The 24,272-nt window shown below is 38.7% G+C and overlaps 1 protein-coding gene and 1 pseudogene across 2 annotated transcripts in view; one reads left to right on the top strand and one right to left on the bottom strand.

Annotated features, from left to right (window-relative positions):
* The window catches only part of CXADR (CXADR Ig-like cell adhesion molecule), a 62,496-nt gene that overhangs the window by 15,257 nt on the left and 22,967 nt on the right, over positions 1-24,272 (bottom strand). The window contains exons 2-7 of one of the 2 annotated variants that reach the window (XM_041735004.1): positions 22,242-22,408; positions 15,088-15,292; positions 8,194-8,349; positions 6,606-6,728; positions 5,728-5,866; positions 4,494-4,677 (exon numbers count right to left, since the gene is read on the bottom strand). In XM_041735004.1, coding sequence (XP_041590938.1) covers positions 4,494-4,677; positions 5,728-5,866; positions 6,606-6,728; positions 8,194-8,349; positions 15,088-15,292; positions 22,242-22,408 — 974 coding nt within the window. Of the gene's footprint in view, positions 1-510; positions 4,678-5,727; positions 5,867-6,605; positions 6,729-8,193; positions 8,350-15,087; positions 15,293-22,241; positions 22,409-24,272 lie in introns of those variants that run through there. The other variant, XM_041735003.1, reaches the window with a different exon arrangement.
* On the top strand, positions 11,593-13,663 carry LOC121479433 (annotated as a pseudogene).

A 24,272-nucleotide genomic window follows, 5' to 3' on the forward strand; every position in this document is an offset into this window, starting at 1 on the left:
GCTCAACATGCTATAATGCACAAGGACAGTCCCTTACAACAAAGGATTATCCAGCCCAGATGCTAAAAGTGCGAAGACTAAAAAACCCTATTGTAACAAAATATTCCTTAAAATGTCTTCTTACAAAAGTATTGCTACCTCATTGTTTTTTCTGAAATCACTGCTCAAAACAGCTTCAAACCATAACTAGATGTTTATGTATTTCATGCTACTCTGAGTACTCACATTTGAGTTTATGCTATGAATTGAGAAAGGATCACAGAAACTCTGTGGAGGCTTCGATCCCAAATATTATAGTATGTTATCTGGTGTCATATAAATGCAAAGGAGTGAGGAAAGAGAAGTATGTCTGACATGTTTTCACTGATGTGTGACAGTTTCATCTTCTGTTTAACAAAGGATGCGAGGAGGGGAGGAAAAAAAGGAAACCCTGAAGAATAGCAAATTGAAGTTTTATAAAGTAGACATTTTTCAAAAGGCACAATGAAGCCACACAATGAGGCAGGAAACTGCTTTCTCAATTTTATTTCAAAAGTACACAAGGTCACAAAACTAGAGCAAGTTTTTGTTTTTTTTTTTTTTTTAACAAATTCTGTTCTTACAAATTTCAAAATCTGCACCATGGGATATGTAAGCCAGAAACTTTAAATACAAAATCATTTTTTAAACTGACACTTGTCAATTCTCTACTTGCATATGGGAAGTGTCAAAATATTTTTTTCTCAGTAGTACAAGTGTTTTTATCATAAAAGTTCACAGTTAGGAATGAGAATAGTGAATAAATTGTGGTTCTCTTAACTCTCGTGTCATTAAATTAGCAAAAAACACAGAGTTCTTCCTTAATTAGAGCTTTCAGTGTTCACAACCAAAGCCAAATCCAACTGATATTCACCACACTTTTAAAATTACAAAATAGGGTATTTTTAAAACTTGATTTTAAATAACAGTAAGAGACTGAAGAAATTATTTGCTGGTGTTACCATCTAGAAGATAAACAGAACCACAATTCACAAGTTTATTATTTTTCCCTGCTTCTGTTACACTGTAGAATTTGTGCTCAGTTATGGACCTTTTTTAGTGTCAAAATAGGCAAACAAGTAAAAACTCCAACTGCAGAATGTGTTGCCTCTATTGCAAGACTATCTAAAGGCATTTGAAATATTAAAACTTGCCCAGAACATTTATACTACTAAACACAAGAATATTATTATAAAGATATATGTACATATATGTCACAAGCCACTAAAAAGTTAAAATTGTGCCAACATTTTCTATAAACTACTTCTTATGTGACACATCAAAGCATTAACCACATAAAATAGGTTTGTTTTTTCTGTTCACACTGGAATAAGGCATCTGACAGCCCTAAACACTGTGGAGATGAAGACAGTAGGGAAAAAAACCTTAAACATTCATATAACTTCAAATTTACATGCTGCACACACACAAAAAGACAGAATAGTTATTTTAAGAAGCCGTACATTACAGAATTTGATATCCAACTTCATGCAATGAGTTCTTTCTATATTTAATCAAAATGTTTACTTGCCCCTTCATTTGCTCCAAATTTCCAGAACTCAATCTTAAAAATTACCATTTTAACAAAATCAGATATTTTTTTATATCCATAATCTAATTACATTTCTTCAAATTAACTCCTCCCAAGACACACTCAGGCTGTGTTTCCACTGTTAACTCCACAGTAGATAGCCCAAATTCAAAGAAAGTTATATGCCTGAACAGATAAGAAATTTTGGGGGTTCTCAAAGAGGGAATTATTGGTAAGAATGCCAATAAGAAAAAGAACACCAGTAGACTACATATTTCAAGCAGAGGACTCATACTCTACAGTATCATTTTTCTTTTCAGATGATCCTGTGTACCTCAAAAAGATAGTGTCAAGTAGAATCACACTGATTCTCTTCAAAGATGCAGTGCCATTCTGGAGCGACAGGGTTTGGCTTTCTAATGGTAATGCTTAAATAACCAGTTTGGGTTGAATCGCTTGATGATTACTAACAGTTATTCTAGGACAAATATTTCTAGTTCAACTGAATTATCACGGAGAATTATTTGGGAAATTATCAGTACCTGACTAATCTGACTTTTGGACCAACTGAAATTTACAATGAGAACTGTTGGAGAGGTTAAATCTAAAACTGAATTCTGTCCTCAGAACTTAATCTCACCCAGCAGGTCTTCTCAGGTCACTCAACTGACGTTTTACGAGCTCTGTTCTCAGGCTGTAAACAGTATGGACCTGAAAGTGCTTCTGGGAGAGTCTGATTACTTGTAGCCAAATCCTTCACAAGAGTCTTATGTGTCCACCTTTTATAGTAGTTCCTACTTAAAGTGACAGCATAATCTTCACAAAAACTGGGGACAGGAACGACCAAATATTTTTATTATTCAACTTGGTGATCTGTTATTTATTCTTATACTCTTAAAAATTTTATCGTATAAAACAGGCCAAACATCTGGCATTCAAAAATAGCTACTGTTATAAAATCATAAACACAATCAAAGAGTGCTGGGGATGTTGAAATTTTAAAATCTTTATGAATAATACCATCAGTTAAGTTGCATCCAAACAGAACAGGGAACAGGAGGCAAGATTCAAAGTGTGGAAAGAGAAAGGTGTCACAGTGATGTGTTTTTAGGAACAGTACCTTCACCTCTAAGCACCTTTCAGGTGATAGCTAGCTCATAGGCACCAGAAATTCATAATAAAAATTAAATTACCCAAAGGCACAGATGAAAATGTTAACACAAGTATAAAAGCAATATTACGTAAGGTTAAAAACCTACTAAAAAATGCTTCCAAATATATAAAACTATACACTAATCCATTACACAGATATTCAGCTTAAGTTCAGCATGAAAAAGCATACACAATCCTCTGCCTAATCTCAAATTCAGATCAACATTGATTTATAATGTAGCATTTACCACCACAGCACCCAAAGAGATTGAAAGAAACCAACTCCCTACCAAAATCTAGGGAAAAGGTTTTAGAGCTAGTGAAATAATTTATTGCAAACTGTATTTACTATAAAGAAGCTGTTGGCTCATTTTACTATATCCACACTCCCTCACAATCTTAAGGGAAATACAATAAACTCACTTTCTTCTACTACAACAGTACTTAACACATTTGGCAGTTAGGAGTATACTTTTTACTCCTTTCCTTTCTTTTTTTTTTTTTTTTTTAAGAATAAATCACTTTCACAAAACTAAGATTTGCTCTTCTCAAAGCTCATCTTGATTTTCTGCAACTATACAAAGACATGTTGGCCACAGAATAGCAGCTGTACATCCTCCCAAGTCTGAAATGCAGAACTGATGGAGAACACCCACCAGTTTCAAATGATTTCATCATTCTGAGTCTATGAAGAAACTATCCTCTAGAACTGCATTCAAGTGGGTAAATTTAGGATTACATGTTTCTAGAACATATAATATATAATACCAACACAACCCCCACCCCTCCTCAAAACACTGAACTAATCAGGAAAAAGATGTTTTAAAATATCACCTCAAAGGCTAGTATTTAGTTAAGAGCTGCAAAGTATTCTATCCTTGTTCTGACTGGTCATTGTTCTGAAAACTGCCATAAAACCTCAAGGCATCAGATCACTCATCAACCAAACCCATACTCACTACTGCACCACTAACTAGTGTCATTGCTGTATGTAGCTGACAGCAAATTTTCTAAGTGAATCAGAGAAATGCTCCTTTATTTTTGCATATAAAAGAGTTTACTACGTCCCTGTTTCCTATAGCAGTCTGTCAATTAAATAGTTAGAAATCATTTCATAGACAAGGTTTATGAATGATTCAGAAGTAAAACCAGTAACTTCTAGTTCGCCATAGTGTTTTCTAGGTTACTAAAGATATTTCAAACTCGTATTTAAATGATCTTTCAAAGAAGCTATAAAAAAGAGCAACAAACATAAATGTGTCATAAGTATTTCTTCCATGAATGCTTCTTTATCAGTTTGGAAAGGACACCAGGTCATAAACTGAGAAAGGCAACTTAAAAACAATGGTAGAAAATAGTGAGTACCACTTTCACATGATTCAAGTATCAACTTATGAGTGCAAGTAAGTTCACCGATTTCTTCACCTATGATTTCACATTCAAAGTGCTCTATCTTCAGTATTGATACTTAGAAATCTGTCGAATCAATATCTTAAAAGGAAATCTTTTTTAAAATGGTGAACCTGTCTTTTGTAACTTCAATGCCTTTACTATTTCAACAACCAAACAAAACTTTTCAAAATATAATTTTCAGTTTCTGGATAGCTTCTTGATACATTTTGAGGCTGGTAGCAGAATTTAAAATGGAATGGTCTTCCTATTTGAAGAGGAGAAAAGAAACATGGAAAACACAGATGAAAGGATGGAGGCTCTATACTATAGACCCGTCCTTGCTCTGTGCTGGAATCATCACAGGCACCGCTCCCATCCTACTTAGATTAGGGGCAGCTACCTTAGCCGGTGGGAGAGTCGGACTCTGAGGAGTACGTTCAAAGTCTTCACTTGGTACTTGGTTATACTGAGTCTTGGAATATCCTTCCATGTTGGAAGGAGACATGGATCCCAGGGATGAATGATTGCTGCCGATGTAGCTTCTAGCAGTGGATGTACGGCTCTTAGGAGGAGGCACATCTTCCCTAGAAAGCAATGATCCCATACAAGTTCAAAAAACAAGTTTCTAAGAATCTACAATTATGTAAGCTACGAAAAATGGATATGGGTGAGGAAGGATCCTCCAAGTATATAAAAGTGTGTGTGACACACAAAAAGCAATCACAATGAGGTACAATATCACAGACTGGGTATTTGTCTCAAATCTATCATTTACAGAGCATAATAAGATGCAATTTTTAAAAAAATGTATGATTCTATAATGTCTTATAAGAAACAAACTTCAAATCTCTTCATACTCTATCACTGATCAAGATAATCTAATTATAATCAAGCAACATATAATTGATAAGGCACTACACTTAGAGTAATATTTCCAGAAAAAAAGAAAACCTTTGTTATGAAACTTACTTCTCTAAGACCTTAGCTGAAAACTTAGCAGACTGAAATTTGCAAAAGCTAAGAATTTAGGTCTAAGAATTTTTAAACCAAGCACTGGCAAAAAATATATATCTGGGTTCCCTCTGGTGCAGTTTAGAAAGACAAGTGCCCAGATCCCAAGCTAGACCTACCAAATGTCAATTTATTTCCTGGATGTTATTTAAGTCATATGTTATTATTTTTTTAAAGTTCTATAATGCAATGCACACTTCTAGTTAAGATTTACTGGTTCAGGATATTAAAAAATAAAATCACATTACCAACAGTTCTATAAACTACCTATATCAATTGATACTATCAGGTCTTTCTTTTTAAACCCCAACACCTGGTCCTTTTTTGAAAACTTCATGCCTGCACACTTTATTGGGAAAAGACAGGCAGTCTTGAGATAAGCATTTTGCAGTGGCTCTTAAAATAGGATTTAAAATTAGGGCGGGAGGGAGGGCACAATGGAGGTTGGTTGATTCTGCACACTTGAAATTGCAAGTAAAAGCTTTCAAATGTATTGAAGGGAAGAACTACAGCTTTTATCCAGTTCTTATGGGGTAAATGCTTCAGAAGGTTAAGAGAACTAATGCTCTAGAGATATAATAAAATTTGGTTTATAGCAGCCAACTCTTGTGTCACTTTATTACCTGATATCATGATGAACTTCCTTTTCATATTTTTCTTCTCTGCGCTTTTTACGACAGCAAAAGACGATAAGCCCAATGAGCACTAGAGCAAGCAAAATTCCTACAACAGCTCCTGCAATTGTTCCAGCTCTATTTGAAGCTAGAATAAGATGTTAACAAGAAAATAATTAAGAATAAAAAGATAATTCTGTATCTAGTCATATTGAAGGTAAGGATACACACTGATGAACTGATTTTATTGCATATATTAACTTTAAGAGACAAATTAATGAGTTTTTGGACCAGTGGGAAAATTCACTGAGGAAGAATTTTCTTCTGAACTGTGTATATAATCTATTTCAAGCATAAAAATCATGCAACCAGACTAAAAGATTTTAATATTCACAGCTATCTTGGTTGGCATGCAAGAATGTTCTTTTTTTCTTTTTTAAGATTTATTTATTCATGCGAGATACAGAGAGAGAGGCAGAGGGAGCTGGAACAGGCTTCCTGCTGGGAACCCGATATGGGACTCGGTTGCAGGACTCCAGGATCATGCCTGGAGCTAAAGGCAGTTGCTCAACCACTGAGCCACCCAGGCGTCCTGACATATAAGAATGTTCTAAATAGCTCATACTTATAATGGCTAAATATGGTACAGGAGTCAATTTGAGAACTCTTACCTTCGTAATGTCATTACATAATGGAGGCTTTACGAATATAGTGTTTTTTTCCCCATTCCATGACTTAGAATAGCTAATAACCAAGCCACAGAATGCTTTGCTCAAAGTTAGCATCCCCTTGCCCTCTAAAAACACACTTGCTGACTGAACCAAAGGAAGTTGCATAAAGACAAAAGAAACAAACTTTGTCACAATAGACAGAAAGAAGGTACTTACGTGGAACAACATTCAGGCGTAGCTGGCACTGATCAGAGCCTACTCGGTTTGTGACTGTACAACTGTATGTCCCAGAGTACTCAGTAGAGGCATTTTTTATAGATATAACAGGTGAAGTCATATCTACAGAAAAAAAAAGGGGGAGAGTGTGTGGTAAAACCCATCTTTACAATATTGTATTGCTAAGTTTTTAGTAAAGGCAAACCCTACTGAAGCTTGACAATCCAGGTAAAAGTGAGGCAAATTGAAGCAAGGTACCGAACAAGCTTCCAAGGAGATGTGCAGGTCTCCAGAATGCAAACACGGTCTACTCCTGAACAATGGCAGGGGGGATGGTGGGGGATGAGCAAGCATATAAGGATTCTGATCCCTTGAACAGTTAAAAGATCAGGGTATAACTTTTTATTCCCCCGAAATGTAATTAAAGATTTTACTTATTATTTGAGAGAGAGTGTGTGCATGCCTGAGGGGGGAAGGACAGAAAGAATCTTGAGCAGAGTCTGTGCTGAGCCTGGAGTCCAAGTGGGACTCCATCTCATGACCCTGAGAACACCACCGGAGCCGAAATCAAGAGTCCAACAATCAACTACCTGGGCTACCCAAGTGCCCCTAAAATGAAACCATAATTAGCCTACTCTTGACTGAAAACTTCACAATAACTTAAACAGTCGATTAAAACGTTTTGTATTATGTATTCTATACTGTATTCTTAAAATAATTAAGCTAGAAAGAAAATGTTACTAAGAACATCATAAGGAAAATACATTTACAGGACCCTCTGTAAAAAAATTCATGTATAAATGGACCCACACAGTTCAAGCTTGTGTTGTTCAAGGACCAACTCTAATTGTCCACTAGTTCATTTGTATCACAACCCAGAGTTAACCATGACTGCCTTAGCCAGGGAAATGGTTGGCTGAAGCAGAGCCACATTAATTATAAAAAATATTGGGGCACCTGGCTGACTCAATTCGTAGAGCATGCAACTCTTGATCTCAGGGTGGTGAGGAGTGTGAGAACCACAGTGGGCAAAGAGATTTAAAAAAACAAAAACAAAAAATTCCAACACACAAAGGCTCTTTGAAGCAGCGAGAAGATTTCAAAACCTATTTTATCCCCACAGATGGAAGAAATATACAAAACAAAGTCAGAAGGGGTCAAATGTATTTTCCTTATGATGTTCTTAGTAACATTTTCTCTTAGTTTGAGAAAAGAAAAAGGTGGTGAGAAATCCTACTTCAACATGAATCTAGGCAAAACATTCAAAATCTTACTTATTATAACCAAGCCATTATCTATATTATGATCATTATTTTCCACCAGTATTACTATCAACTAGAAAATATATAAGAAACTAACTATAATATCCTAAGCAGTAAGATTATAAAAATATTTTCATTAATTCTATATGACACTAAGTTGTCATTGTAAAACACTGAATTATTCTCAAGGAATCTTGACTGCTCTATACATTAATGGGAAGGTATCTGGGAATTTAAAAATATGTATACATGTACACACATACCCCTACTACTATATCTAAGTCCAAATCAACAGCATATAGTACAAATCTTAATATCACCGGTACCTGTTGACCACGAGGGGGGCGTTTTCTGTGAATTGGACAATTTTTGCCATTCATATTGTAACGGAAGTGAACCTTCTTTTGGTTCACATTTTAGTTTAAAGTCATTTCCAATTTCTTCTGATCCATCAACGTAACATCTTATACCTGAAGGCTTAACTGAGAAAAGAATAAATTGTAACTTTATACAAGAGAACAGAATTTATGTTTGCAAGGATTAAACATACAGTATTTTGCATAACCACTGACTCGTTATCATTTGGTCCTGAGTTGAGCTGACAAGACTGAAAGACTATAATAGGTTATCAACATCAGTTTACTCAGCTTTTTTAAAAAAATATTTTATTTATTCATGAGTGACACAGAGAGAGGCAGAGACACAGGCTCCTTGTAGGGAGCCCTATGTGGGACTCAATCCCCAGACCTGGGATCACGCCCTGAGCCAAAGGCAGACAGTCAACCACTAAACTACCCAGGAGTCCCAACTCAGCTTTTATTCAACACACAGCGGGCATGAATGAGAGCTCAGGCATCTCAGGTAGAAGCTCTGTGCTCCTTCATTCCAAGGGACACATCTGAAAAAGAAAAGATAGTGTAGGCTTGGCCCACTTCAGACCCAAGAAAGCTTCCACCTCCCTCCAATCCTTCCTTATTCTTCTACTCAGTGTTTGACATGTAGGTAGTGCTCTGGGAGTACGTGCCATGTCATATCCCTCTTAGTGCTGTTATCTTACCAATCAGGGGACTTTGACCCCAAATGATACAGAGAGAAGTGTTTAAAAAAAAAAAAAAAAAAAACGGTAAATCTGAGGTTATATTCCAGATCTCTCTGGGTAACTGTTTAGAACAGCGGCTAAACCCCTTACTTGTAACACCCTCCAAGCACTAGAATAACACCTTGGCACTTGATACTCTTCTGCTGAACTTTAAAGCACAATACACATACAATAAAATCAACACCACTGAATCTTGTGAGATGATCACTTTTAACAAATGTACAAGCACCACCATTAAGCATGGCTCCAATCCTCTCCAAAGAAATTTCCCCCATACTGACCTCTGAAACCACAACTCTGGTCCCAGGCAGCCACTGATCAAATTTCTATCACACTACAGATTTGGTCTGCTTCTTCCAGAGTCATATAAATGAAAAAATACACAATTACATTTTTTTTTTTTGGTCATGTTCTTTTTATTCCCTGTGAGGCTTATGAGACTGATATATACACTTGTACATACAGGTCAGTAGTTCATTCTTTTTTAATGCTGAACTGTATTCTGTTGATGCACAATAAACGTAAGTTTGCTCATCCATCCTTCTACTGATGAACACTCTTTCCAGTTTTAGGGCTGGTGTTAAAACTCAATCAGCTAAACTGAACAGGAACAGGTGTGCAGTCTGTCACCTGCAGGCTGACGCACCAGTAAGGAGGGCACCATGAGAAGCTATGGGATGCATAGCTGAGTGCAGACCAAGAAAGGTGTAGCCCCATGCTATATCAGATGCTATTTCTGAGCCAGGATTAGGAGAGGTAAGGATTCAGGTGGAGATGAGGGCCCTTAAGCAATGTAGTACCCTAGGAAAAGATGAGTAGTGCAAAGTGGGGGCATCACTGGGGAGGCAAAGAGGAATAGTGTTCCCCATGAACACTTTTACTTTTACTTTTTTTACTGCATGTCTTCCCAGTCAGATAAATAGCAGGACTATTTTTTTTAGTCTGAGCTAATTTTTATTCTTTCAGTCCTGGATGGGCTTTCATGCTTTCACTGCTATGAAAATGTAAATGGATTTTACAGTTTTGTGCTATTACAAATGCTGCCTGAACACCTGAACACTATGTAAATATTGATACATATTTTTCTTTTTCCCGGTGATTCTTGGGTCATATATGGCAAGTGCATATTTAACTCAGTAAGAAACATTCAAACTGTTTTCCAAAGTTGACCAAGAGGACTGTTGGGGAACATCTTTAAGAAAGGCTGTCAATCATAATCTCCTTCACACATATTTTTTTACCCATTTCTTGATAATACTTAAACCTTTTATTTCTCCACTCTCTTACTGCCTGTACCTTTTAATAAGGATGAACACATGCATTTAATTGCATTGATGACTTGCCTAAGCAAATGTGTTTCTTTTTCAGATTGATCAATTGCCCTGGGGACTACAGCAATTAGACTTTTTTTTTTTTTTTTTTTAAGATTTTATTTATTTATTCATGAGAGACACACAGAGAGGCAGAGACACAGGCAGAGGGAGAAGGAGGCTCCATGCAGGGAGCCCAATGCGGGACTCAATCCTGGGTCCCCAGGATCACAGCCCGGGTGGACGGTGGCACTAAACCCCCTAAGCCATGGGGGCTGCCCAGCAATTAGACTTTTAAATCAGTTTTGCAAATTATTTCATCCTGTGAATCTTTAATGAAATGAGCTTTATTCTCCATTTCTTCAAACAAGCAAATAAATCCTTCATTACATGAATCAGCAGATATTGTGAGATATTAAAACAATGCTCCATACATCAAAAATCCATTGGCAATACAGTGTTCTAATGCTAACATTCATCTTTCCTAACAAAATATCCCTTTCCCATAAACCAAATGTATCCAATAATGGGCAGTTACTTAGTGGCTGCTGCGGAAATTCAAGGCCCCTGAGCTTGAAATACACACTCCATCTACAACAGAACAAGATGTTACCAACACTGGCTTCTGGGTGTCACTCTGGAGTGGCCCACTTGATTTCCATTGGGAGGAGAATGGGCAAATCCTTTACATGCCAACCCTAGCCATTACACCACAGGGAAGATGACTTTTTTTTTTTAAAGATTTATTTATTTATTCATGAGAGACAGACAGAGAGAGAGGCAGAGACACAGGCAGAGGGAGAAGCAGGCTCCATGCAGGGAGCCCAACGTGGAACTCGATCCTGGGTCTCCAGGATCACGCCCTGGGCTGAAGGCAACGCTAAACCGCTGAGCCACCCAGGCTGCCTGGTAAGATAACTTTTATTCATGGCCTATATTGAAAGAAAGATAAAAACCACAAAGGATCACAGATAAAGTCTTATCTTCTCATGTTTCTTTGGCCTGGGGGTTCCAGGATACCTGTTCATAGCCCCCAGAACATTTGCCTCCCATGACCATTAGCACAGCCAATAGTCCCTCTCAAGAAAAGTGCATGTCCGGGATCCCTGGGTGGCGCAGTGGTTTAACGCCTGCCTTTAGCCCAGGGCGCGATCCTGGAGACCCGGGACCGAATCCCACGTCGGGCTCCCGGTGTATGGAGCCTGCTTCTCCCTCTGCCTATGTCTCTGCCTCTCTCTCTCTCTCTCTGCCTATCATAAATAAATAAAAAAAAAATTATTAAAAAAAAAAAAGAAGAAAAGTGCATGTCCAACGACTTGTACGTGGGTAGCATCCCTCCAGTGTAGTAACTGTACTCCATACATGTACTGCGCCATCACCCATTCATACTAGTGGCCTACATCAGTCTACAGGAGAAATATCTAAATTCCCATATGGGACAGGATATACTTTTGCTGTTTTTGCTTGGATGAAAATACTCTGCTCTCTGGGCTCAGACCTAGTTTGTAGCAACACGGCTAAACACACCAAGGTCGGAATTGTTGGTAAATATGGGACCTGTCATAGTACCTCCTTCAGGAAAATGGTAAACAAGATTGAAATAAACCAGCACACCAAGTACATGTGCTCCTTAAGTGGCAAAACCAAGATGAAAAGATGAGATGTGGGGATCTGGCATTATGGTTCCTGCATGAGAATAGTAGCCAATGATGCCTGGACCTACACAACACCACTTCTGCTGTCACAGTCAAGTCTGCCATCAGAAGACTGAAGGAGTTGAAAGACCAGTAGAAGCCCCACCATTTGAAACCTGCTAGCCTATAATAAATGGGTTAATTTATGGAAAACAACAACAAAAAAATACCGACTCCAGGTGAAATCATGCACAGAAGTTGATGGGCCAAAGTCTGAGGACAAACAAAATATTTGCATAAGTTTCAAAATGGGTCCCAAGACACAGTGTTTTTAATTAGAAAAAAATAATCATGTTCTAGTGGAGAAAATTTCTATAAAACTAAACCTATTTCAAAATAAAAGATGGGGGAAAAAATGCCCTGCCTTTACCAATGGCTTCCAAATCCGTCAGGCCCGTAAGGGCCAGTATTCACCCAGCTACCCCACAAACTGTTGGGCCATATACATCCAGGAAATGATTGTTATTCTTCTCTTCAAGACAATCCAACCTGTTCATAACAGAAGGTCTCAATAATATGCCCTTTCAGAGGTCCTGCGGGAAGGCCACATATTAACCCTTAATCAATTCCCTTTGTTACTGAGCTGCATCCACATGAACTTTTGGCATATCTGGAAGAGCAGGGCAGGCTCTGGCAATGGGGCAAGCCATAATAATCCTTCACTCTTCACACCCAGGCAACTAACAGTCATCCCAGTTCATGTCCACACAAGCACACAGGAATCAATGAATATACCTCATTATTCTGTGAATGCCATGGTGGCATCTCCTCCAGATTCCCCATAAGCAAATCAAGGTATTAGGCAGAGCTTCCAAGTGAACTGAGCTCCACTGGACAAAAGAGTCCAGTCTCTAGAGAGCACTTCATTTTATCTTTCTTCCAGACAATCCAAGCGGATTTCTCAGGTAAAGCTAACAGATAAGCTTCCATCCAACTTTCACTTAGAAGAGAAAATTCTGGTTGTTTTTCCCAGGAGTAGCCATGGCTTATCAAAAACATGGAAGAGAGAGCTACAGGAAATTCTCCTCCAGCTCTGACACAGCCTCTCAAATCAGAGTATTAGTCATCCCCACTGCTCCTCAGCAATCACCCTTTCTCCTCTTACTCTCCACTCAACCCCTCCCCTTCCTCCTTGGTTTGGATTCACAGCTTGCTAGGCCATGGTGATCCCCTATGGTGGTAACAAAAGGAATTACTGTGTCAGTGCTTCTCATTTTTCCCTCGTGAGGTAGGAGATGCTGGGTTGTGAGGTTTGATGAAAAAGGGACATTTCTCCTATATGGCAGTCATGGCTGCTGTCCTGAGTGTGCTTAGTCACATTATGTGCCAACCATTATTACTGACTCAGGTTCCTTCTAGGATATAAAGCTGCCTTGTGCTATAATGATCTCGTCAGTCGGGACCTGCAAATTCAATCCAGAACCTGGTCCTATGGAACCATAACACACGCCCACACATACTGTGCTTGTTCACACCATTTCTGGAAACGCACACTAACTGCACTCTTCCCAGTATACTTGCCCATCTCAGGGTCCACAACAAGTAACTGTGGTAACAGGCATAGTCTGATTGGTATATTATGGACCAGTTAAAACTCCATATATATCCTAACTCAATGCTTCCTGGAGAGAGTGTTAGTGCTAAAAGAAGACACACAGAGTTATAATCCCAGGTGTGCCTGGGCCTGGAGTAAGAGTTCAGATAAATTATTAAAGTTCTACCTGCCTTCACATTTATGAAAAAGAAAGGTAACTCCATGTTTACTAAATGCAGACATAGAAATCTAGAATTCCCAACATTACCAGATTCCCTCTCCTGGTTCCTTGGCTTTTATACCACAGAAGACATTTTGAACTAGTGTCATTTAAGATGAAGTGCCTTTTACCAGGACTCCCTTAAGTGCCCATTCAACAATGCTGCCAGTGGAAGGCAGCCTTACCAACCAAGACAACCCCTGAAGTTGCCATTACAGTGCACAAAAATCCACATTTTTTTTTTAAATCCACATTCTTGTTCCTAATCTCTACCTGCTCTGATATGCATTCTTTAGAAAAGAGTGATGTTCTCAGTAAACCTGGAATCCAACACATCTTTTTTCCATCCTCCTTCAACCGATCAATTCTCTAAAACAAAAGGAATGAGGTAGAGTTGATGTAGGGAGAGAACCTCAACGATTAGTTATTTCCAGGAGTATGGTAGATAGTCCTAGCAATACAAACTTCCTACACAAAGTGGGTCTCCTAGTGTAAGCCAAAATAGGAGACCTTAGGTCACAAAACAGGGTAGTGTCCGGTCATAAACAGAGCTAGACAGCTGTGTTTTTCTACATAGCAGCCATTGTACTTTTGCACACAATAAGTCTTTGGAAGTATATATATGAACAATAACCTTTCAGTTTCTCAGTTTGAAGGAGTTAAGAGTATACACAACCACAGAATCTAAAGAATAAACACTGCAGTCTGACAGTTTGCTAATCTCCTCCTTAACTGTCATAGAGACAAGACTTCCTAGTGAGCATCTGTCTAATTAATCCCTTCAAGGATGAAAAGCAGTGATGTTCAGGGAGGCCAAATGGTTATCTGATGTCTAGTGGCCTTATTCCTTTAATATTCCTTCTACTATATTCCATCTTCTCTGTTCTAAATATTCTATCATAAAAATCTCATTTATGAAAGTTACATAGTTTGAAAAAAGCTTAAAGTGCCCATAACAAACACCTTTGAACTGAATGGAATAATATAGAAACTTACAGACAATTAAATCTTCTCATGTTTCAAAAAAGGGAAGATGAGGCCCAGGAAATGAAGAGATTCTATTTCATTCTTAAGGCAAATCTGAGAATAATACAAAAAAAAAAAAACAAAAACAAAAAACAAAACCCTGGATCTCCTAATGGCCGGCTTAGGGCTCTTTTTTCATATCACAAAACTCCTTCATTTGCCTTTAAACTTTTATGAATTTCACAAAGAAGCTGGTCACTTCTTAAGTTCTTAATCCAAAAAAGTGCAAGTTTACGTTTTATGTTATTTGAGGGCATTAGAATTACTTCAAATGCTGCTACTACAGAACCCAGTTGTATTACTTTGTTAACAAGTTGCACTGATACAAAAAACTTACCAAGAACTGTCAGCTGAATCTTCTTATTTCCAACACCAGGAGCTTTTTTCACTTTGCACTGGTATGTGCCAATATCTGACAACCGTAAATTGGTTACATTTATTGATGCATCACCAGATTTGAGATCATTGCTTGTAAAATGTACTCGTCCTTTCAGATCTTGATAGTAGTCGTCATAAATTTTGTCTCCAGAATATAAAATAATCTTAAAGAAAACAAAATAAGACAGGGAAAAGAAAAATAAGCAAACCCTCTGTCTCATTAAAGGAGCTCTGGATACACCATGGTACTTTGCAGGATCCAAAAAAAGAACTAAATATAGTATTATCAGGAAATCTACAATTATTCAAATCAGAGATTAAGAAAACAGAGAGCTCATGGGTACCTGGCTGGCTCAGTTGGTAGAGCATGCAACTCTTGATCTTAGGGTTGTAAACTCAAGCCCCATGTTGGGTATAAAGATTACTTAAAATCTTGGAGGTGGCGGGCAGCCCCGGTGGCGCAACGGTTTAGCGCCGCCTGCAGCCTGGGGTGTGATCCTGGGGACCCAGGATCAAGTCCCACATCGGGCTCCCTGCATGGAGCCTGCTTCTCCCTCTGCCTGTGTGTGTCTCTGTGTCTCTCATGAATAAATAAATTAAATCTTAAAAAAAAAAAAACAAAACAAAAAAACCTTGGAGGTGGGGTACCTGGGTTGCTCAGTTGGTTAAGTATCTGCCTTCAGCTCAGGGCGTGATCCCAGAGTCCTGGGATCAGGCTGTGTGTGCACGCACCCACACATGCAGGGACGGTGTCCTCTGCTCAGCAGAGAGCCTGTTTCTCCCCCTGCCCTTACCCTCCACTCGTGCTCTAATAGATAAATCTTAAAAAAATAAACAAAATCTTGGGGCACCTCAGTGGCTCAGTTGGTTAAGCATCTGACTCTTGATTTCAGTTTGGGTCATGATTCCAGCGTCCCGAGACTGGGTCCCACGTCAGGCTCTGTGCTGTGGAGCCTGCTTGAGAGTCTCAATCTCTTTCTCCCTCCCTCCCTCCAGCCCTCAACCCACTCGCATTCTCTCTCTCAACAGTAATTTATTAATTAATTAATTTAAAAATAAGAAATAAAATCTTTAAAAAAGAAAAGAAAAGAAAACAGATCAGTAGGATCCTTGAATACAGCTGCACACCTTCAGTTTAAATGGAAAATCAGAAGCCACTCAGCAGTAGACCTAAAGAGGCTGCTGGCAGCAAGAGCAGCAGCTCCAAGAAAAAGAAAAAGCTCTAGAAGCTATCATAGAAAGATCAGAATAGACATTTACCTGGTAGGGCATAACCCATGTGACATTTCTCAACCCATTCGTTATATCCCAATAAAAACAAATTCATAAGAAAAAATACATAGGACAACAAAGACTCAATCTAAGTAATACAGCCCCACATAAGAGAGAGATTTAGACTGGGCAAGAACACAGATGTGTGTATTCCTACACACACTATTTTTCAGCTGTCTCCGAGCTTGCAATGTCAACTACATGTATGTCAATCAAATGAATAAAATCCAGTAAACACCACCACCCTTATTCCCCCAAAAAAGGCTTGTGATAATTTTCCTGTGGAATCTAACAACAAAAAAACACAACTTTTCTTTTTTTTTTTTTTTTAATTAATTTTTATTGGTGTTCAATTTACCAACATACAGAAAAACACCCAGTGCTCATCCCGTCAAGTGTCCACCTCAGTGCCCGTCACCCCTTCCCCTCCAACACCCGCCCTCCTCCCCTTCCACCACCCCTAGTTCGTTTCCCCGAGTTAGGAGTCTTTATGTTCTGTCTCCCTTCCTGATATTTCCCAACATTTCTTCTCCCTTCCTTTATATTCCCTTTCACCATTATTCATATTCCCCAAATGAATGAGAACATACACTGTTTGTCCCTCTCCGATTGACTTATTTCACTCAGCATAATACCCTCCAGTTCCATCCACGTTGAAGCAAATGGTGGGTATTTGTCATTTCTAATTGCTGAGTAATATTCCATTGTATACATAAACCAATGGCCACAATAGCCAAACTGTGGAAGGAGCCTCGGTGTCCATCGAAAGATGAATGGATAAAAACACAACTTTTCTAAGTCAGAGACACTAGTGGGGTCTAGACTCTAAAAGACAAAGTCATTAAAAAAAAAAAAAAAAAAAAAAAACACCCAAGATGTGTGGGCCCTGGTTAGCAGGACCTTAAAACTAGTTGGTTTTTTTTTTTTTTTTTTAGATTTTTAAACTTTTATTTATTCATGAGAGACAGAGAGAGAGAGGCAGAGGGAGAAACAGGATCCTCCCGCAGGGAGCCCAGTGCAGGACTCGATCCTCAGACTCCGGAATTATGTGCTGAGCTGAAGGCAGACACTCAACCACTGAGCCACCCAGGCATCCCTCAACTGGTCTTCTGAGGCTAAGAGTAAAGACCTCTTTCTAGTTTCACTGAGTTTTTTATTCCTAAGATTTTTATTTATTTATTTGAGATAGAGAGGGAGAGGAAGAGAGTGCACATATGCGCACGCAAAAGCACGGGGGAGTGGCAGAGGTAGAAGGAAAAGCAGACTCCCCATGGAGCAGGGAGCCCCAATACAGGGCTTTGATCCTAGGATTTGGGGATCATGACCTGAGCTGAAGGCAGATGCTTAACTGACTGAGCCACCCAGGTGGTCCTCCACTGAGTTTTCTAAGCCACTGTTACAGGCTTTAATGGGAATAACTAAAGGCTAGATTTAGAGAGAAAATAAATTCTGTATTAAACTTGGCTTGGAAGAGAATGACAATAAGTCACCTCTTCAACCAAAATTAACATTTTTCACATTCGTTAATGAAATCCTATATTCTGGTCTTCTGAGACCCAAGGTTCAAAGAGTAGTGGAATCAAACTCAAATAATAATCAGAGAAGACGACTACAGTTTATATTCTGGAAGTAATTTTTATCTGAGATGTTAATTACAGACAGTATAATCAGAATTAGTGTCTTCTGCAGAAATTTCTTGATGGCAAGGACTTGTGTTCTTTTTGGTATCATCACTTCCACTGTCATGCTAACCCCACACCTTGTCTACTAGATTTTTAAATTTGTGTATTAAATGTCTATATCTAGGATGCACTCCCAATACCAGTTTGCTAAGTAAATAAAAGCAGCAGTTGAAAGGTCCACAGCTGACTTACCCTAAGAACACAAGTCATTACTTTCTTGGCTTGCTCATCTTCTTGCCCACACTGACTTGTCAACAGCAACACTGCACTCCTCAGATGAGGCTGTTCTTCGTCTGCATTTAACTACTGACTCCCTTGTTCAATCTACTGTATTCAATTCCTCATTTTGCTACAAACACACCTTAGCAGTTTTTTAAGGAGAGTCTGACAAGATGTGTCTTCACTGTTATTTTGTACACTCTCTCAATATTTTCCCAGGAAAACAGTATTACAAATGGTTGTCATGCAGTGGAGAACTAACTTTTACCAGGCCAATTCTGATTCTTCTTCACAACCCTGCAATGATAGTGGCGCCATCCACATTTAACCTGTAAGCTGAGGAGAGCAGTGGCTCTCACAGATCAACTTTTGCAAAGGCCCACAGCTAAGATGCAAACCAGATCCATTTGACTTGGTACACTGATTGACTTGGTACTGACCTTATTAATTTTTACAGGACTTTTAAGCTTACAAAATCCTTACGCATACAGTATTTCAGTGAATTCTTATGGCAACTCTGAGAGGTAGGTGTCTTTGTTCCTATTTTACACATGAGGGTAGAGGCTTATGAAACACAAGAGGTAGTATGGGGTCAGGCAAAGGATAATAAAGTACAGTAGGGGATCCAGAGACCTCTAAGTTCAAACCCCAACTGCAGCTGTTGCCAGCTGTGTGATCCTGAGCCTCCATTTCCTCTTCTTCACACACCTAAAAATTTTCATTTTAGGGTGCTGTTTTAAGGCTTAAATAACTATACATAATTAAAACATGTAAAACACCGGCCAGCACATAAGTGCATAGTACATGGAAACAAGGATGTACTTCTTCAAGGATGGATAGTGCATAGTACATGGAAGTGCATAGTACATGGAAACAAGGATGGTAACTTCTTCAGCCTTGTCCCCGCTACAGTGACTACTAGCTTAACTAAATTAAAATGATGGCTCAGCTAACAGAAAACATAGCTGAAATTCTATGTGAAAGCAACCCCTTCTGCATCAATCTTTCACTATCCGTTTTACCTTTCTTTTTGGCTGAATTTTACTGTCTTTTAAATTAGACTAGGTTTTTGTTTTTTTAATATTTTATTTCTTTATTCATGAGAGACACAGAGAGGGACAGAGGGAGAAGCAGGCTCCATGTAGGGAGCCTGATGTGGGACTCGACCCCAGGTCTCCAGGATCACACCCTGGGCCGAAGGCGGCGCTAAACTGCTGAGCCACCCAGGCTGTCCCAGACTAGGTTTTTAACACAGAAATGGACACTAAAACCCATTTCCTACTTTCATAATTATCTCATAAGTACTGTAGCCAACAAAGCTGTGTCTCCCACTCAGCCCAGAAGACTTTGGGTTCTCCTTCCAGGAACGGACATGCAAGGCTACAGGGCATACTGTGCTTCTTGGTCTCTAGATGTACCTTTTCACAGTGCTTCTTCACTCTTTAGTCCTCAGCTGTGAAGCATTTAAAACTCATGCTCTCCATTCATTCATATGAGCCATGGGAGCAGTCATGGGCTCTATAGAGGGGTCGGGATGACCCCTGCATGGAGAGACAGTAGGAGGAAAGAAGACAAGTAGGGAGGTACACAGTAGCTGGCTAAGTAGATAGAATGAGTCAGGCTCTATTTTGCTTACAGAGACAAAATGAAGTTCCTTTTGGTAGCAGAATCAGGGCAGAGTTAAGCCTTTGGAGGCAGTGGCCCTAGTCACTCACTTGGGAAAGACGTTAATTTTTTCCTTCACAAATACATGATGGGGGAAAACAAAAACAAAAACAAATACATGATGGGTAAACTGCCTGAATTTGCCAAAAACAGTAATTATCTAATTGCACTGTTCAGTCATTAAATGGCTTAATAACCTTGTCTTTGCTATGGACCATAAATTAAAAACTTTCTCTTCCAAATGTATTACTATATTCCTGTAAATATTTGAACTTGTTTCTCTCCCCCTGGTCTAATATAATTTGTTATTTTTTAGAATTAAATGTGTCAGACAAAGCTAACACGAAATATTCTAAGTGAAATATTTTGGTACCATTAAAAGACAAAGTGTGATATATGTATTTGGAGATGAGATTAGTCGACAATTTTCCTCCTTTGTGCCACTTTTGGCTCTCCAGGTGTTGTTTTTTTTTTTTTTTTTAAATACAGTATGATTTTATTTATATCATTTTTAAAAACAGTTGCATATACTGTTTATCATGAGTTAACAACTTCAGAGCAGAGCATGAAAATAACACAAACTTCAAGATGGTAAAAACCTTCAGTGGGAAGAGGGTACTTTCCATGGTTATTTGTATATTCTTTACTCTGCTTGGACCTGGTTTCACAGGTGTTTCTTCTGCAAACAATCATAAAAATCTTGTATTCACATATGTTAGTCTCTCTTTTGGGTCAGTAGATAAAAAGAAGTAAAGTAGGATTCAATGAATAATGAGCAGGAGGAATGAATCATACATAGCCATATTTCTGTAATATATTTGAAAACCAAAAATAGAAAAAAAGGTTTTCAGGTGGTAAAAGAACATAAGCCTTAAAAGAAACATTAGTTCTTACTGCTTTGTTTTTTGTTTCTTTTTTCTTTTTTTTTTTTTTTGAAGATTTTATTTATTTACTCATGAGAGAGCAGAGGGAGAAGCAGGCTCCATGCAGGGAGCTCGACATGGGAGTCAATCCCGGGATCCCAGGATCAACACCCTGGGCAGAGACGCTCAACTGCTGAGCCACCCAAGAGTCCCAGGCTCTTACTGCTTTGTAATTAGAAAAACTTCTGTAACAATATTTTGGTACTTCATTTTTTAAATTTAAGATTAAATATTTTATAAATTGTCCTGCCATGATGACCTTATTTTACTCTTTAAGAAATTCACGGGCAGCCCAGGTGGCTCAGCAGTTTAGCGCCACCTTTGGCCCAGGGCCTGATCCTGGAGACCCAGGATCGAGTCCCACGTCAGGCTCCCTGTATGGAGCCTGCTTGTCCCTCTGCCTGTGTCTCTGCCTCTCTCTCTCTCTCTGTGTGTCTCAAATGAATAAATTAATAAAATATTAAAAAAAAAAAAAGAAATTCATTCTTCAGGATATTTAACTTGAAGAATATGGAAAATAGACTGCTGTGTTATGCACTTGCATTACACTGTTACACTCGATGAATTCTGAGGGATCCCTGGGTGGTTCCACGGTTCAGCCCCTGCCTTTGACCCAGGGCACGATCCTGGAGTCCAGGAATTGAGTCCCGCGTCAGGCTCAGGGCATGGAGCCTGCTTCTCCCTGTCTGTGTCTCTGCCTCTCCCTCTCTCTCTCTCTCTCTCTCTCGGTCTATCATGAATAAATAAATAAAATATTTAAAAAATAAATAAATAAAACTGAATTCTGAAAAAATATTAAAAAATAAAATGAAAACAAAAAAAATTAAATAAAACGAAAACAAAAATCTGAATTCTAGTTCTTCACAAAGTCTAATCTGCTTGCTGTCCCCAACACATTATTCATATTCCTATCATGCTATCTATAATGCCTGCTCTACATACCCCTCCCACCGCTCCCTGATTCACATTTCCAACTCCAGATTTAGAGAATGTTCCTAAGTTCCTCTTCTTCCTTAAAGCCTTCACAAGAACCTGCTTCTCCCTCTGCCTGTGTCTCTGCCTCTCTCTCGCTCTCTGTGTGACTATCATAAATAAATAAAAAAAAAATTTAAAAAAAAAAAAAAAACAAAGAAATCCTAAGGCCACTTTTCCATTTCATTCCATTCCATTACACATGTGTCCTCACTTTCCATCAGAGTGACTGCCATCCTCACCCAGATCACAAACCTGAGAAGCCTGGGGCTTTCTATGTAGCTTCCCCATCCCACCCTCACCCACACGATCAGCATAGTGATGGACACCTAAGAAGTACCAGTGGACATCTACTAAGAGAGCAAACACTTAAAACTTACCACTTGGTCCACCTTCTGATTATCAGCTGGTGACAGTAGCCACTCGATGTCCAGCGGTCCCTGGTCTTCTGGACTAAGGGTAAATTTGCATGGCAAATAAGCAGTTTCCCCTTTGGCCTTTTCAATCATCTGTTCAGGAGTAGTGATACTCAAACTTCTGGTGAAATCTGGAGAAAGAAACATGCACATGGACTAAGTAAGCATCTGTTGTCAGGTTGGCAGCATACTCAGGAGAACAGAATGTGGCAGGAACAGAATGAGAATGGGACCAGAGTGATGAGGTTCAAACTCAGTGTTCCCCAGTTTTTAGTCTGTGTCTTTGTAGAAATGGAATGGCAATAGTAATATCATCTTATCTGATACAGTTTCCTTTAGGAGCATTGTGAATCTCCCATCGCTATAAGAAATACAAGCTTCTATTAGTAGAAGGTATTCTACATCCAAGCAGATGTTTAAAAGTAAACTTAGGGCAGCCCGGGTGACTCAGCAGTTTAGCGTCACCTTCAGCCCAGGGCGTGATCCTGGAGACCGGGGACGGAGTCCCAAGTCAGGCTCCCTGCATGGAGCCTGCTTCTCCCTCTGCCTGTGTCTCTGCCTCTCTCTCTCTCTTTGTCTCTCATGAATAAATAAATAAAATATTTTTTTAAAAATATAAGTAAACTTAGAGTCTAAAAGGTCAGTTACGTCATACTAACTCAGGGCTATATTAATTCATACTTGCCACGGACACACACTGGGCATATCATATGCTGATGAATTTTGATGTTTTCTTTTTCTTTTTAAGATCTTATTTACTTATTCATAAGAGACAGAAAGGCAGAGACATAGGCAGAGGGAGAAGCAGGCTCCCTGTGGGGAGCCCGATGCAGGACTTGATCTCAGAATATCCCAGAATCATGACCTAAGCTGAAGGCAGACACTCAACCACTGAGCCACCCAGGAGTCCCAGCATGTTTTCTACCAACATTTCTTTAATTCTAAATTTTTATTAAATTAGAAGTGGCTGACTGGCTCAGTCAGTAGGACGTGGCTCTTAATCTCAGAGTCATGAGTTCAAGTCCCACATTAGGCACAGAGCTAAAGTTAAATAAATATTTATTAAATTAGATTCTATAATTTTTACTGAATGCTTATAAATATTTCTTCCTCTGGGATGCGTGGGTGGCTCAGTGGTTGACCAATCATCTGCCTTCAGTTCAGGGTGTGATCCCAGAGTCCTGGGATTGAGTCCCACATTGGACTCCTTAACCGGGTAGGAGTCTGCTTCTCCCTCTGCCTATGTGTCTGCCTCTCTTTCTCTCTTCTCTGTGTCTCTCATGAATAAATAAATAAAATCTTAAAAAAAAAAAAAAGAGTCAGAAGCTTAACTAGCTGAGCCACCCAGGTGCCCCTTAAAAGTAGTTCTAAGCAATAAATTTGATGACAACTCAAAGAGAAGAAATGCTGTCAATTTTTGTATTTTTGACAATTTTATCTTATTATTATTATTTTTTAAGATCTCATTTATTTATTTGAAAGAGAGCGCACAAACAGGGGGAGGGGCAGAAGAGGGAGAAGCAGACTCCCCGCTGAGCAGGGAGCATGATATGGGGCTAGTCATGGGACTCAACCATTGGACCTTGAAATCATGACCTGAGCCAAAGGCAGATGCTTTACTGACTGAGCCACCAGGCGCCTCAATTTATGTATTTTTGAATTTACTAAATAGTTGACCTTAATATTATCTTTTAAGACTTTTCTTACTGTTCATCTCTTCCTATTTCTCTTCTGGAAAAGTCTGTCATATTTATTATTGTTAAAGACATCTTAAAATTCTGTAACATTCAGAAATATATTTATATTGTATAAAATTTCCACTTAGATCATAGAGAATTAAAGCTGAATGGCAATATTAGAAAAGTATGTAAAAACCAAAATAAGATGTCCTGAGCACCAAACAAAAACTTCAAGACTCTTCTGAGTTTGTTGAAAGAGATGCCTTAAACCCACTGTATCTTTATAAGAACTAAATAAGTCTCTTTGTTGCTAATG

Source organism: Vulpes lagopus, chromosome 20 (assembly GCF_018345385.1).
Source record: "Vulpes lagopus strain Blue_001 chromosome 20, ASM1834538v1, whole genome shotgun sequence".
Taxonomy (NCBI): Eukaryota; Metazoa; Chordata; class Mammalia; order Carnivora; family Canidae; genus Vulpes; species Vulpes lagopus.